Genomic DNA, 14,231 nt, shown 5'->3' with positions numbered 1-14,231 from the left:
CATCGGGCTGGCCGTGGCTGTGAACTCTACAAAGGGGAAAAAAACAAAAATGAAAAGAGATTAAAAAAAAAATAAAAAAACATGTAAGGAGCTGCAGAGCCAGACCTGCCCTCACAACAGGGGGCGCCCCAGCTGCTGCCTCAGGATGCGTGGGACGGACACTGCCAGGGAGGAGGCGATGGAGGAGAGGTAGGGGAGTGTGGGCTGAGGAGGAGGAGGAGGAGGAAGAGAGGCCCCCTGATGCCTCATTTCCCCACCAACCCCCCCCAGCACCAAGCACCGTGCCTATTAATGCACCCACAGCATTTTTGGGGTGTGGGGGGGGGCTCAGCAGTGGATCTGCCCCACCCAACCCCACTGCCTGCACCTGCCCCGCAGGCAACAACTGCTGCCGGTGCCTGCAGCCCCCGCAGCTGTCCCTGGGGCTCACTGCAGCCCCCCTCAGCCCCCTCAGCCTTCCCCCAGCCCCCACCGCAGCAGCTGGCACCCGGGGGGAGCGCCAACCGCTTCGTTTTTATGAGGCAGCAGCACGGATCCGGCTCTGGGGATGGGGTCACGCCAGGTCCCCGAGCCCAGGGGCTGCGTGCGGTGGTGGCGGCGGCGGCGACGGCCACGGCTCGCAGTGCGCAGGCGGCTGCCGCCCGTGTCCTCAGATGAGCCCGCGCCCGCAGGGAGCCGCAGAGCTAAATGCGGCGCGGGCTGCGGCGCCTGCGTCACCGCGTGCGGGCCCGGCGTGGGCTGCAGCGCTGCTTGGGAGGGGGGGGGGAGGGCGAAAACAGGGGGGGGAACACGGCCGTGGGCACCCGCACGTGCCACACGTATGCACCGAGCTTTGCACCAAACCCTTTCTGCCCTCCCCCTCCCTCGACGGGGGCGATTTCTCGCACTTGCGCCCGCCAGCTGCACGCGATGCCCCCCCCGCAGCCCACCCCAGCTGTCCCCACGCCTCAGGGGGGCCCCCCAAGGGGCTGCGCTGTCCCCAGAGCCCAACTGGGGGACAAGGTGGCCCTCGGGGCGCTTCCACCAGCACCAGGGACCCCACAGCAATCCCAGGAGGATCCCACAGCGATCAGAAGCCCCCCACACCGACCCCCAACACCCCCCCAAAAAAAAAAAAAAAAAAAAAAGAGCGAGACCGGGGCCGGGTGGGTTTTTCATTCACTTTTCCGCATACTTTTTTATTTGTTACAAACATACAATTCTTTAAATATAGACTGTAAAACTCCATTTGCAAAAATCTGCTACGGTAAGGAGTGCTCGCTAGCATGAGGAGTTCGTCACGTCGGGCGTCATCTTTGCTAGTGGTAAATCCAGGACCTGCCTTCGGCAACCGCCGGCCGCTCCCCGGCGCCTCCCGAAGCCGCCCCGCCGGCCGCAGAGGAAGGGAATGAGAATCGGCCCCGCTGCCGTGGGAGAGGGGGACGGGGCCCCTCCGGGCGCCGGCAGCCCCCGCGCTGGGCCGCGTAAAGTGCATGGTTTGCTTTTATTTTTTTTTTTCTTTCATTAAAAAAATAAGAGGAATAAAACTTTCTTCTTTTCGTCAAGGTACTTCGGGGTGAACGTTTTGGGCTCTCAGCAGATATTGCGGAAGCCAGGCCCGGCCCTGGTGCCTCTCTCTTTTCTCTCTCTCTTTCAGCCTCCAGCTCTCGCCCAGGCTCTGCCTCGCCCTGCGCCGATGTTTCACCTCCTCAGCTCTGCCCCGGGGACGAGAGCGCTCCCCGTGCAGGACAGACCCGCGGTCGTCCCTTCTGGTGGCCTCGTGCCTCCCGACGCATTTTTGAGGCCGGTAACGCGGCCTCGAGCCTCGCGGCCACCAGCAGCACCGCCAGCTCCCCCGAAACCGCGCTGCCCCGGGCGCGGGGGGAGCTCGGCGGGGGCCGCGAGCCCGCCGCCCTCTGTCCCCCTCTGTCCCGGCTCTCCGCTCCCGTCCGTCCGAGCGGGTGCCTTCCCGAGCGCCGCTCCCCAGCAGCTGGGAAGCCGGACGGGAGCTTCCAGCAACACAAACCCCGAGCAAACATCCAGCTCCGGGAGGAGGAGGAGGGAGCCTTCCTCCCGCCGCCTCGTCCTCGCGGCACGCCTGGCGCTCCCGTTGGAACCCCGCGTGGGAAACCGCTCCCGGCCCCGCGGCGCGAGCCGAGGCCGCGCTCCTCGGGCGAATATCTGCTGAGAGATTCCTTTGTGCATCTGAAGTACCGTCATCACTCGCTCACGGTTCTTTTTTTTTTTTTCTTTTTTCTTTTTTTTTTTTTCTTTTCTAAAAGAAGTTGGCGAGGCTTTCGCCAACGAGAGGAACCGCCCCTCTCCAGAGAGCTCCGTCCTCGCGAGTCGTCCCGCGGGCCGCTCGGCGTGGGGACGGCGGCCACCGGCCTCGTGCGCCCGGCCGGGAGCACGGCAGGGACGCTCCGTGGTTTTTCCTTTTCTCTCAGGAGGGAGCGGGGAAATTGAAGCAGTTTTGACTGTAGTGGAGCCGCGGGGTTGGGTTTGTTTTGTTTTTTTTGGGGGGTGATCCCCGCGGGGACCCCTCTGCGGCCGCCTCGGGCTCCGGGCGATCGGCCCAGACGTCTCGGGTATTTACACGAAGTTTTTTTTGGGGTGCTATACAAGATTTACATTGCCTTTTGTACAGCAGATGCTCTGATAGAGTTGCGCTCTCAAACCGTCCCTTCTGGGGCAACAGAAATCTGGAAGCTCCAACCATTTGGGATTTCCCCCTTCCGGCATAAAACATTAAAAGAAAACACAAACAACGTTTTGCCCGTTTTCTACCGAATCCGAACCGTAAAGGAAAAAAGAAACAACCCCCAGCCTCCTGCGCGCACCCCTACAGGTGCACACATCGCACAGCCACCGGCCGACCCGCCCGCCACGGGGGCGATTTTGGGATCGAGCTCCCGGAGCACGAAGCGACCGCCGAAGCCCACCACGAGGAGCGCCTCCTCGCCCGCCCACCTCTCCAAAAATCGCTCTCGCCGGCCGCTGGCAGGGTTATAAAAAATAAAAATAAAAAAACCCTAATTTCTGTTAATCGTTTTGTTTTTCCTTTTTTTTTTTTTTTTTTTTTTGCTGCGAGATTTCTTCCCCCGACGCGCTCTGCTCTTCTCACCTGTGTGCTGGAAGGTCAAATGGAGCTGCGGAAGGTTTCTGTACATAGATACATCGCTCGGCCGGCCTGGCGCCGGCGGGAGAAAGGTTTCTGGTTGCCAAAGCGAACGCCGTCTGCGGCAGTGGGTTGGACATTTTTTTTTTTTTTGGCGGACGTGATCTTTGCCTCTTTGCCTCTTCCACGTGTTTTCCTAGGCAGCTATCGACAGCGTAGCCGGGCCCGCGAAGCCCGCGCCGCTACCACAGAGTAGAAAGGTAAGGCTAGTTACTGCAATTTCAGCCAAAAAAAAAAAAAAAAAAAAGAAAAAAAAGAAAAAAAAGAATATATATATTTATATATATATATATATAATCCTCTTCAAAAGGAGAGGTACCGCCTGCATCTTTGCAAGAACCGAACTGGCTCACAGCAGCTGAGCAACAGAAAGTCCATCACCACCGAAGCGAGGGGACGAGATGCTGGTCTGCGCGCGGAGCCGGCGTCCTGGGCGGCGAGCGGGGCCGGGGCCGCCTTCGTCCTCCTCCTCCTCCTCCTCGCCGCCGGCCCGCGGCGCTGCGTTCTCCGCGGCAAAGAACTGAACGCGTGTGAACAAAACACATCGGTAAATACAGCAGGACATTACTGGAAACAGCTGCCTTACAGTACAAAATACAGTACAAGTGTACGGATGTGATTCGGACATCGAGAAATACTATTGCTCCCGTTAGGATTTTAGGAAACCGAGTTCTTTGCGACGGAGAAGAATTAAAAAACGGGGGAAAACGGAAGGAAAAGGAAAAAAAAAATAAGTTCTCGTTAAAAATCCCTTAAAAAGACCTACGGACAACGGGAGGGCGGCGAGAGGTGGTGGCGGGCGGCCGCGTGGGGCTGTCCCCGTGGCTCGGGGCGGGGGACGGAGCCGGTGCCCCCCCGGCCGGCCGCGTGGGGAGTCGCTGTGGGGCCGTTCCTCGCCTTCCAATAAATACGGAGCGAACAGAGAGCGCGGAGAGGGGGACGCCAGCAGAAGGGTTCGCAACAATAAATTAACAAGGCAGCTCAGAGGGCAGGCATGCACAGTTTCCAAAAAGAGAAAAAAAAATTAAAAAAATCATGAGAGGAAAAAATTAAAAAGTCCTAGAGACTCTAGAAGGTGTCACACAATGATACCTGAAACTTTGGAATGAACAGCGGGCTCCCCATTCAGTTCAAAGTTACTAGGATAATGTGGCTAAAAAAATACCTTTCTGGAGGGGCACGACTGACCCGATCAGCTAAAAAAAAAGACCATTTGAGAGTGAAAATCCATTTAATAACAGAGGTGATCGCTGAAAGGACCCCACTTTTATTCCGGAGCAGCTGGACGAGTTGTTGGCAGGAGCCAGTCTCTGGTGAAAACGGCGAGGTGGTTAAAAAAAAAAAAAAAAAAAAAGAGAGAGAAAAAAGAGAAAAAAATAAAAATCCAACGCCCCGGCCGCCGGGGTGCGCGGTCCCAGCGCTCGTCGGAGCTCCCACAGGTTGCGTCGCGCTAACGAGCCGGCCGGCGCCGGCCCCGCCGCTCGCACGGCGTGAGGTACTGAGGAAACGCATCGAGTTCGTGTTAAAAATCCGCGGGCGAAGACCAACGGGTTGGGTTTCTGCACCTGAGGTCGCCGGCGTCGCGCGGGCGCGTGCCCGCCGAGGCCTCTGAGTCCCACGCGCGGCGCCGGGCGCTCCTCCTGGCCGCCGGTCCTCCCGGCCGAGCCAGGGCTTGGAAAAATTCATCCGACGGCGGCGGCCCCGCTCGCGGCCGCCCGGGGAATCCTGCCTGGCCTTCCCGCTGCCAACCCGGCGCTCGCTCGAGCCCACCTTATTTGGAGAGGAGGGGAAGATCTCCAGCGAGCAGCAGCCGATCCGTCGAGCTTGCCTTGTGCTTTGTGCCTGCTTTTTTCTCTAGCCTACCTCTCTTTGCAACCCCCATGTTAAAAAGAAGGGGGGGGGGGGGGGGGAAATAATAATAATCCAAAAAAAAAAAAAATCAGAACAGGAGAAGTGTTCCTTTATCTTCAGAAACCTGCCAGCTTTGCACTAGCTCAGTTACGGGTTCCAGTTCAGGCGCCTGGAGTTTAGCAGTTCGCATCCCAGAAAACAAAACGATTCCGCAAAGGGGGGAGGAAAAAAAAAAAAAAAAAAAAAAAAGAAAAAAATAAGAGACAATGGACGTTGGTCCAGAGACGGCCCCCCCGCATGGCATCTGGCTGCCGAAAGCTCGCCGGCTCCTTCGCTCCCCCCCAGCCGGCGTGCGGCGGCTCCCCGGGGGGCGCCGGGCTGCTGGTTTTGGTGGTGGCGGGGGGCACGACGCCGACACGGGCAGAGGGGGTCGGGGCGGGACGGGAGAGGAGAGAGGATCCGGGCACCCCCGGCCCCAAAAAAGCGCGGAGTCCTCGGGCTGCAGCAGGCGGGGGGGGGATGAAGGGAGGAAGGGGGGGGCCGGGCGCTCGTCCCCGGGGGGATGCCGGTGGCTCGTCCCGGTGGCGCGGGTCGGGGCGTGCGCGGAGGAGGGAGGGACGCGGTCGGTGGCTGCGGTCGGGCCGGTTTCTCTCTCCTCTCGCCGGTGGCAGAGCCGGGGGCCAGGGAGGGGGACTCGGAGGCAGGCTCGGGGCCCCCTTCTCCCCGTCGCGGCGAGGAGGGGAAGGGGGGTCCGGGGACGGCAGGGAGGGAAGAGGAGGGGGGAGGCCGGCGGGCGCTGGCGGCGGGGGGCTCAGTCGTCGTCCACGTCGTCGCCGTCGGAGTCGTCGCCAGCGCCGCTGCCGCTGCCGGGACCGGGGGGTCCGGCGCGGCGGTCGTAGAGCTTGTCCCGCTGGCGCTCCTGGATGTCGCGCATCTCCTCGGCGTAGCGGCAGAAGGCGCCACCGAACTTGGCCCAGGCCTTGTAGGGGACGGTGATGGCGTTGCGGTAGGACGGCTTCACCTCGCTCACCCGCAGGAAGACGCCGTACTTGTTGCAGCCCACGTCGAAGAAGAAGCGCTTGGAGTCCACGGTGATGGAGGTGCCCTCGGGCAGCTCCCCGTAGAGCCCCCCGCCACCCGGCCCGCCGCCCCCGGGGCCGCCCAGCTCGTCCTCCTCGCCCCCGTAGTCGTCGATCAGCTTGGCCAGGGCGTCGCGGAACTCGATCAGCCCCTGGGCGGGCAGCGCGATGGTCTGCCCGCTCTGCAGCCCGGGGGGGCCGCCGGGGAAGCCGCCGGGCCCGCCGGGGCCACGGTTGACGGTCTGGCGGATGCGGAGGAAGCGCCCGCGCTGGTTCTCCTTCAGGTCCAGGTAGTACTTGCGGTTCTCCCGCACCAGGAACTCGCTCTTCAGGGCCCGCCGCGGCCCGGGCCCGCCGCCCTCGTCGCCGCCGGGGCCGGCGGCCTGCGCCAGCTGCTCGGGGCTGGAGGGCCCCAGCTGCGCGTAGTGCTCGATGAAGTCGCCCAGGTAGTCGCGGAACTCGGCGGCCACGGCCATGGACAGCGTCAGGCGGCTCTTGGAGCCCCCGGCGCCCACCTCGGCGATCTTCAGGAAGCGCCCCTTGGCGTTCTGCTTCACGTCCAGGTAGAAGCGCTTGTTCTGGATGTCCAGCCGCTTCGACGCCAGCTCCTGCGTCTCCTGCTCGGGGCCGGCCCCGCCGCCGCCTCCGCCGCCTCCTCCGCCGCCGCCGCCGGCCCCGCTCCCTCCTCCGCCGCCTCCCCGGGGCGCCGCGAAGCCTCCCCCGCCGCCCCCCCCGCCGCTGCCGCTGCCGCTGCCGCCGCGCTCGCTGCCGCTGTCGCCGTCCGCCATCTTGGCCGCCCGCCCCGCGCCCGCCCTTCCTTCCGCGCGCGCCGCCCGCCCCGCTTCCGGCGCGCGGCCCCGCCCCTCTGCGACAGGGGTGACGTCACCGCCGCACTCCGCCGCGCCCCACGTGGGGCCGTTGGGGGGGAAGAGGGGGGGGGGAGCGGCTCCGCCCGCCGCGTCCCCGCGCGCCCTCTGCCGCCGGGAGGCCACGCCCACCAGTGCGAGGCCACGCCCACTGCCCCGCCCCCGGCTCCGCCCTGAGGCCCGCGCGTGACGTCACCGCCCCGCTCGTCCCGCCCCCCTCCCCGCTGTCAATCACGCCCGGCGGCGGCTCCCATTGGAGGAGGCGGCGCCGCGCTGCGTCAAAGCAACGTGACGTCATCGGCGGCGCGCGTGACGTCACGGACAGGGAGCGCAGCGTCCGGGGGGAGCCCAGCAGGGTGGGGGAGGGGGCTGGAAGCCCCTGGGCCTGCACCACCCCCACCCTTGGGGCCCAAACCCATGGCCAGGGGGAGGCCCCGCTCCCGGGGTCGGTGGCAGGGGGGGCACCGGGGCCATGGGGACCCCCCCCCGGGAACCCCCCCCCCGGCAGCCCCCGCAGCTCCTCGCTGTCCTTGGCCCCTTCTGGAGGCTGGGAGGGGCGGCACGGCACCGGGGCACAGCGCAGTGACCCCCGTGGAGGACACGGCAGCCTCACCTCCATCCTCTCTGGGGGGCTGCTGGAGGAAACCCACCCCTGGGAAGCGCCTCTGCCAAGGGCAGGAGCCGCCCTGGTGAAATAACGGCTGCAGGGACACGTTCCTGGGAGTTTGGGGACAGTGACATGGTGCTGTCACCCCCCCACAACCCCAAGTGTCACCTCTCTGACAACCAACACCCGAGGGTGCCCTTCCCGCCATCCCCCTCGCCGTGGGGGGCGTTCTGCAGCACCCCCAACACTCGGGGAGCACCCAAGGGTGAGCAACACCCCCTCAGTGCCCCCACCCCACCGCCCTGCGGCGCCCTCCTGCACTGCACCCATGGGTGCTGCCCCCACCCCCCCGGTACAGAACCGCCAGGGCCAGGTCTCCACACACAACTCGTTTTTATACGAGGGGGGAACACAAACAACACAACGAGCGCCGCAGCGGCACGGCGCGGCTCCGAAAACTCCAGATGGGTGCTGGGAGGGGGGGTCCTCAGGGTGCTGAGGTGGGTCCGGTGTGGCCCCCCCTGGGCCGGACCCTCAGTGGGGCAGCTCGTGGGGGATCAGCTTGTAGTGGGCGCCGCAGGAGGGGCAGCGCTGAGCCTCCCCCTTGTGCAGCCAGAACCAGATGACGCAGCTGTTGTCCTCTTCACCTGGGGGGGAACAGAAAGCAGCTGGGATGGACGGACAGGGACAGAGGGACGGGGACAAGGGCACGAGGAAAGGGGGGGAGGCAAGGGGGTGAGGAAGGGGGGGGTGCTTACAGACGCAGCCCACGATGCGCTTGTCGCCGATGGAAGGCACGAGGTTGGGGTCCTCCTTGGTCCCCGCGTAGCGCTTGGGCCGGAACATGCTGTAGGGGTCCTGGGGGGGGGGGGGAGACACAGAGATGGGGGGAGCACAAAGAGAGGGGAGGGGACAGAAAATGGGGGAGGGGCACAGAGGGTGAGCCCCCAGCCCTTGAGCCCCCCCCAGGCACTCCGCCCCCCTCCCCCGCCCCTCATCACGGTGCCCCCCGCTCTGATCCCTCCCCCCGCGCCCCCCCACACCGGGCCCGGCCCCCCCGCTCCTTTCCCAGCCCCCCCAAACCGGCCTCTCCCATCCCCCCCTCCCCCCCCCCCGGTCCCGGTCCCGCCCCGCCCCCCGCTCACCAGCCCCTTGTTCATGGCCTCCAGCACTTTCCGCTCCAGCCCCGTCGCCTGCTCCTGGTCGCTGGCGAGGCCTCCTGCGGGAGGGGCGGCGCCGTCAGACCGGGAACCCGCGGCCTCCCCCCCGCCTCCCCCCCGGTTCCCGTTCCCGCTCCCCGTTCCCGGTGCCCGTTCCCTGCCCGCTTCCCGCCCCGTCCCCGCTCACCGGGCGTGGCGAGGTGCCGGACGGGCGCGGCGCGGGCGGTGGCGGCGGGCAGGAGGCGCAGGGCCGCGCTCACCCGCAGTAACCTTGAGGCCATGGCGGCGGCGACAGCGGCGGCACCCGGCACTTCCGGAGGCGGCGGCGGAAGCGGAAGTGGCGGCGCGGCGGAAGTGGCCGCAGGGCGCGAGTTGCCCGGGACAACGAGCCCCGCCCTCAGTGACCGGACACGCCCTTGAGATCGAGGCCTCGCCCCCTAACAACTGGTCACGCCCCCTAGCAACTGGCCACGCCCTCCGTGTGAGGCCACGCCCCTAGCAACGGGGCCTGGCCTTAGCAACGGGCCCTGTGCGGGTGAGGGCGGCCATGGGGCTGCTTGAGGCCAGGCCCCATGGCGGTGGGGACGCGTCCCCAGGGCCATGGGGACATCGTGGCCGCCCCGCAACCATGGGGACAGGTCCCCATAACCCCAGTGACGTGGTGGCATGGTCCTGGTGCTGGACAGATGGACAGACACAGGCAAAGTTCCCACAAACACACCGTGCCTCAGTTTCCCCATGTCTCAGTTTCCCCCCATAACTCAGTGCCCCCCCCAGCACAGCCCAGGCCCGGTGCCAGCAGCCGCTCCCCATGCTGCTTACTCATCCTCATCGCTCCCCCATCAGGGCTCGTTAGCCCTCGCCGCGCTAATTGCGTGTTGGCAACTTGGCGCTTGCCAAGTTGGCTCCCCCCTCATTCTCAGGGGTCCCATGGGGGCACGAAGCCCTGGCCCCGCAGCGGGGGCGGCCATGCTCTGCTGAGCACGGGCTGCGCTCATCGCACCCGCGGGAGCGGCGGTAATGGCTCGCCCTCGTTAATATTGCAGGCGGGGATCGATGCCTGCTGGCAGCCACCGGGCTGTGAGGGGGGGCTGTTAATTACCCTGCTGGGGGGTAATTACTGCCCGCCTCGGTCTGCTGGGGGGGGGAAGGAACCTTTTTTTGGTGTGTTTTTAATGGGGGGGGGGATGTCAAGGCAAAGGGGACACCCATGGGTGATGTGTGGGGGGAGACAGGCAGCACCCGTTTTGCCCCCCAGCTTTGTTTCGAAGGAAGAAAGGAGAAAGTATTGGAAAAATGAGAAAATGCAGAAAAAAAAAAAAAAAAAAAAAGAGGAAATATTGGGAAAGAATAAAAATAGAGAAAATATGGGGAAAAAATAAAGAGAAAATATGGGGGAAAAGGTGGAAAGATAGACAAAACGAGGAGCTATTGGGAAAAAAAAGGAGAAATTGCTGGCAAAAAGGAGAAAACATTGGAAACAGGGAGAAAACATGGGAAATAATGAGAAAGTGTTGGAAGGAAGAGAAAGCATTGGGAAAAAGGGGAAGTTATTGGAAAAAGAACGAGGAAAAAAGGAGAAAGTAATGGATAAAAGGAGAAGCTATTGGGAAAAAAGGAGAAGCTATTGGGAAAAAAATGAGAAACTATTGAGAGAATGATAAAATATTGGAAAATAATGAGAAATTACAGGAAAAAATAGGAATTACTGGAAAAAAAAGAGAAACTATTGGAAAAAAATGAGAAAGTATTGGGAAAAAAGAGAAGCTATTGGAAAAAAAAGGGGGAAAGTATTGGGAAAAAGGGGAAACTATTAGAGAAAAAGAGAAATTATTGGGAAAAAAAGGAGAAAGTATAGGAAAAAAAGGAGAAAGTATTGGGGAAAAGGGAGAAAGTATTGGAAAAAGCGAGAGACTGTTGGAAAAAAGGGCGAGCACCGTGTCCGAAGGCGTGGGTGCGTGCCAAGGGAGGAGGGCAGGGCCGGGGGGGCGGAGGGCAGGGGACGGCCCCGCCGCAGCACCCGAAGGCGCCGCCGCTGCCGCCGCCACCCCGGGGTGCCCCCGGCCCAGCATGGCCATGCAGGGCATGGAGCTGTGCGCCGTGGCCGTGGTCATCCTCCTCTTCATCGCCGTCCTCAAGCAGTTCGGCATCCTGGAGCCCATCTCCGCCGAAGGTAACCCCCGGCCCCCTCCCCGGGCTGGGGTTGGACGTGGTTTGGTTTTGGGGTGCCCACGGTGGGGACGTGACCCTGGGGATGCTCCTCGTGGAGGGGCTGCTGGTGGTGTGGGTGCCTCTCCGGGAACCTCCGTGGTGAACCCCGAAGGTTTTGGGGTGTCCTTCACCACCACGTCACAGCCCCGTTGAGCATGCTGTGGCCCTGGTCTCCCCTTGAGCACCCCAAAATGGGCTGCTGGGGGGCTCTGAGCACACACCGCCCCGCAAAACTCTCCCAAATGGGGTGCTGGGGAGCTCTGAGCCCATACTAACCTATAGCCCATGGGGCAGGGTGCTGGGGAAGCCCCCTCAGATTCCCAAACCTGCCCAAGATGGGGTGCTGGGGACCTCCCAAGCCCACCTTGACCCCTGAAACCCCCAAAGATGGCAGATTGGGGACCATCAAATCTGCAGGGACCCCTAAAATCCCCCTGAGATGGGGTGCTGAGGATCCCCAATCCCGCACTGACCCCTCGAACCTCTCTAAAATGTCTCTCTGAGGACTCCCAAGTCCGATCCCACCCCAGCCAGGAGGACAGGGGGCTCCACACCGCCCCTCTACACCCCAACCCCAGCCCGGCAGCCCAGTAACCCCCAGTGCAGCCCATTGGGGGTCCCCAGGGTGTCCCCCCCCAGTCTGGGGACACACGGCATGACCGGGGCTCTCCCCAACCCCATCCCACCTTCCCCATCCTGAAGTTCCTGCTGACTCCACTCAGCATCGAACGGCTCCGCGGGGGCTTCCCGGGCTGGAAACATTAACGAGGCATCATTTATTAATTACCTTCCGGCAGCACGGACGGCGCAGAGAGCCGGGGAGGGGGGAGAGGGACGTGAGAGGCGGACGCGGTGCGGGTGGGAGCCTGGGCAGGGGATGCTCCGGGATGGTTTGGGATGGTTTGGGATGCTCCGGGGTGGTTTGGGATGTTCTGGGATCCTCTGGGATGCTCCGAGATGGTCTGGGACACGTGGGGATGCTCTGAGAAGCTCCAAGATGCTTTGGGATGCCTGGGGAGGCTGCAGGATGCTTGGAAATGCTCCGGGATGCTCTGGGATACCCGGGGATGCTCCGGGATGCTTTGGGGTGCTCCGGGATCACGCTGCCGGAGTGGGCACAGTCCAGCAGCTCCTGGGAAGCCCTCCAAGCGCTGACGGAGCCGTTTCCTCACCCGGGCGGTGAAACCCGGAGCTAGCAGCCGATGGAGCCGCCCCGGGTGAGTTCCTCATCGCAATGGGGAGAGCTGCCGGGTTTTGCCAGGTTTGGGGGATTCCAGGTTTGTTCCCGAGCACAGCCAGGTCCAGGCGGGTAAGGTGCGGGGTGCCGCGATGCTCTCGCCATCACATCCCCTCCCTGGGGACCACGGGGGTCCCGGCGCTCACCCCCAAAGCCGGGGGGGCCCTGCTCAGCCCCGCACATCCCCGCAGACAGCAGCGACGGCGACCTGGAGCTCTCGGCCGTGCGGCACCAACCCGAGGGGCTGGAGCAGCTGCAGGCGCAGACCAAGTTCACCAAAAAGGAGCTGCAGTCCCTCTACCGCGGCTTCAAGAGCGTGAGTGCCCAGGGAAGGGTCTCGGGGAGTGGCTGCAGCCCCGTGGGGCTCACCTGGTGCCCCTTCTGCCCCCCCAGGAGTGCCCCAGCGGCCGGGTGGACGAGGAGACCTTCACGCTCATCTACGCGCAATTCTTCCCGCAGGGCGGTGAGTGGGGGCGCCCCGGGGTGGTGTCACCCCCCCAAAAAAAAAATACGGGGTGCTCCCACACCCCCACTTCCCCTGTCTCCCCTCCGCAGACGCCAGCGCCTACGCTCACTTCTTGTTCACCGCCTTCGACGCCGACGGCAGCGGGGCGCTCTGCTTCGAGGTGAGCAGTGGGGGGACACCAGTGCCACGGGGGGACGCCGGTGCCACCACCCTCGGCGGTGCTGAGGATGCTGGGCTCGATGCGAGCGTGCCCAGCAGCGTGATTCATCAGATAGGAGTCCCGGGGAGGGCCGTGTGAGGAGGGATGCTCGGGCAGGGGCTCGGCGAGGCTTTGCACGGTCGGGATCAGCCGGTCCAAATGGTGGTGCCCCCCGAAAATCCGCAGCCCCGTCGCCGGCAGGTGCCGGGGGGCTGCGGGGAGCCTGCGGCAGCGGCTGGCGCATCCCAGGCGATTAAAAATAGATAGGAGCCAGAATAGCAGCGGGATCGATAGGAGAAGTCCCTGCGGTCGATGGCCGCGCTGCGGAGCCTTTTGTGGGGTCTGGAAGGGGGTCACTGCGGGTGGGACATGTCCCGGTGTGGGGACCGCTCACGGCCACTGTCCCTCGGGCAGGATTTCGTCGGTGGCCTCTCCGTTTTGCTGCGGGGGACGGTGCAGGAGAAGCTGAACTGGGCTTTCAACCTCTACGACATTAATAAGGATGGCTTCATCACCAAGGAGGTGCCCCGGGGGACGAGGAGGGGGCGGCGGGGGTGGTGGCACCCATAGGGACATCCAGAGAGGGACAAAACCGAGGGAGACAGGGCTGGGGGATGGAGGTGGCCTCCTTGGGAAGGAGCAGGGGGGGGGATTGGGGAGGTTTTTGTCACCCCGGCCCCGCTCTGTGCCCTCCCCAGGAGATGCTGGAGATCATGAAGTCCATCTACGACATGATGGGGCGCTGCACCCTGCCCACCCTGAGGGACAGCGCGCCCGCTGAGCACGTGGAGCTCTTCTTCCAGGTGAGCCTGGCCTCTCCCCCGGCATGCCACCAACGGGGATGGGGACAGGGACAGCCCCCACTGAGCTCTTCCCTTACAGAAGATGGACAGGAACGGGGACGGCGTGGTGACCTTCGAGGAGTTCCTGGAGACGTGCCAGCAGGTGGGGCACCTGGGGGGGCTTCGGTGCCACCTCCTCCTCCTCACCCCCCGTCCTCGTCCCCTCCAAAGGGACGTCCCTATGGGTTTGGGGGGAGAGGAGGCTGCACCCTTTAGGCCTCTGGGGGGACGGACACAAAAGCACAGGTCCCAGCAGGGGGCCTGGGGGCTGCGACCTGTCCCTTTCGCCCCTTGCAGGACGAGGACATCATGAGCTCCATGCAGATCTTTGAGAACACCATCTAGAGCCGCTGCCATGGGGCGCAGGGGAGGATTGGTTTTGACCCCTTCAAGACACAACGCGAGGCTCCTAACGCTCAAGGTGCAAGAAACACTCAAAATAAGCAGGAAACGTTAAAAGTGAGAACGTTGCTGGCTTGTCCACCTGAGCAGCCAGAGCCGCCCCCGTCAGCCACTTTTGGGGCAGAACTCCCCAAAGCAGGGTCTCCCTGCCCCA

At 63.7% G+C, this 14,231-nt stretch overlaps 3 protein-coding genes across 3 annotated transcripts; 1 reads left to right on the top strand and 2 right to left on the bottom strand.

The window, feature by feature from the left end:
- Positions 1–5,223: 5,223 nt before the first annotated feature.
- On the bottom strand, positions 5,224–6,875 carry PURB (purine rich element binding protein B; the record flags this gene model as incomplete). The annotated part of the gene is made up of 1 exon (XM_084302248.1): positions 5,224–6,875. The coding sequence occupies one exon, from the start codon at positions 6,873–6,875 to the stop codon at positions 5,820–5,822; it is 1,056 nt and encodes a 351-aa protein (XP_084158374.1). The 3' UTR covers positions 5,224–5,819.
- A 1,061-nt stretch (positions 6,876–7,936) lies between these two features.
- Positions 7,937–9,067, bottom strand: COX5B (cytochrome c oxidase subunit 5B). The gene is made up of 4 exons (XM_084302327.1): positions 8,908–9,067; positions 8,706–8,779; positions 8,319–8,418; positions 7,937–8,207 (listed from the first exon to the last, which is right to left on the bottom strand). Exons 1-4 carry the CDS (start codon positions 8,999–9,001, stop codon positions 8,095–8,097), a joined length of 381 nt encoding a protein of 126 aa, XP_084158453.1. The 5' UTR covers positions 9,002–9,067; the 3' UTR covers positions 7,937–8,094.
- Positions 9,068–10,790: 1,723 nt separating this feature from the next.
- Positions 10,791–14,020, top strand: KCNIP3 (potassium voltage-gated channel interacting protein 3; the record flags this gene model as incomplete). The annotated part of the gene is made up of 8 exons (XM_084302154.1): positions 10,791–10,893; positions 12,360–12,484; positions 12,562–12,631; positions 12,724–12,794; positions 13,248–13,355; positions 13,532–13,636; positions 13,716–13,778; positions 13,973–14,020. 8 exons carry the CDS (start codon positions 10,791–10,793, stop codon positions 14,018–14,020), a joined length of 693 nt encoding a protein of 230 aa, XP_084158280.1.
- Positions 14,021–14,231: the final 211 nt, after the last annotated feature.

The sequence above is a fragment of the Netta rufina genome, assembly GCF_964035555.1.
Source record: "Netta rufina genome assembly, chromosome: 27".
Classification (NCBI taxonomy): domain Eukaryota; kingdom Metazoa; phylum Chordata; class Aves; order Anseriformes; family Anatidae; genus Netta; species Netta rufina.
The sequence above is the reverse complement of the archived record's forward strand: the minus strand, read 5'-3'. Positions and strand labels throughout refer to the sequence as shown.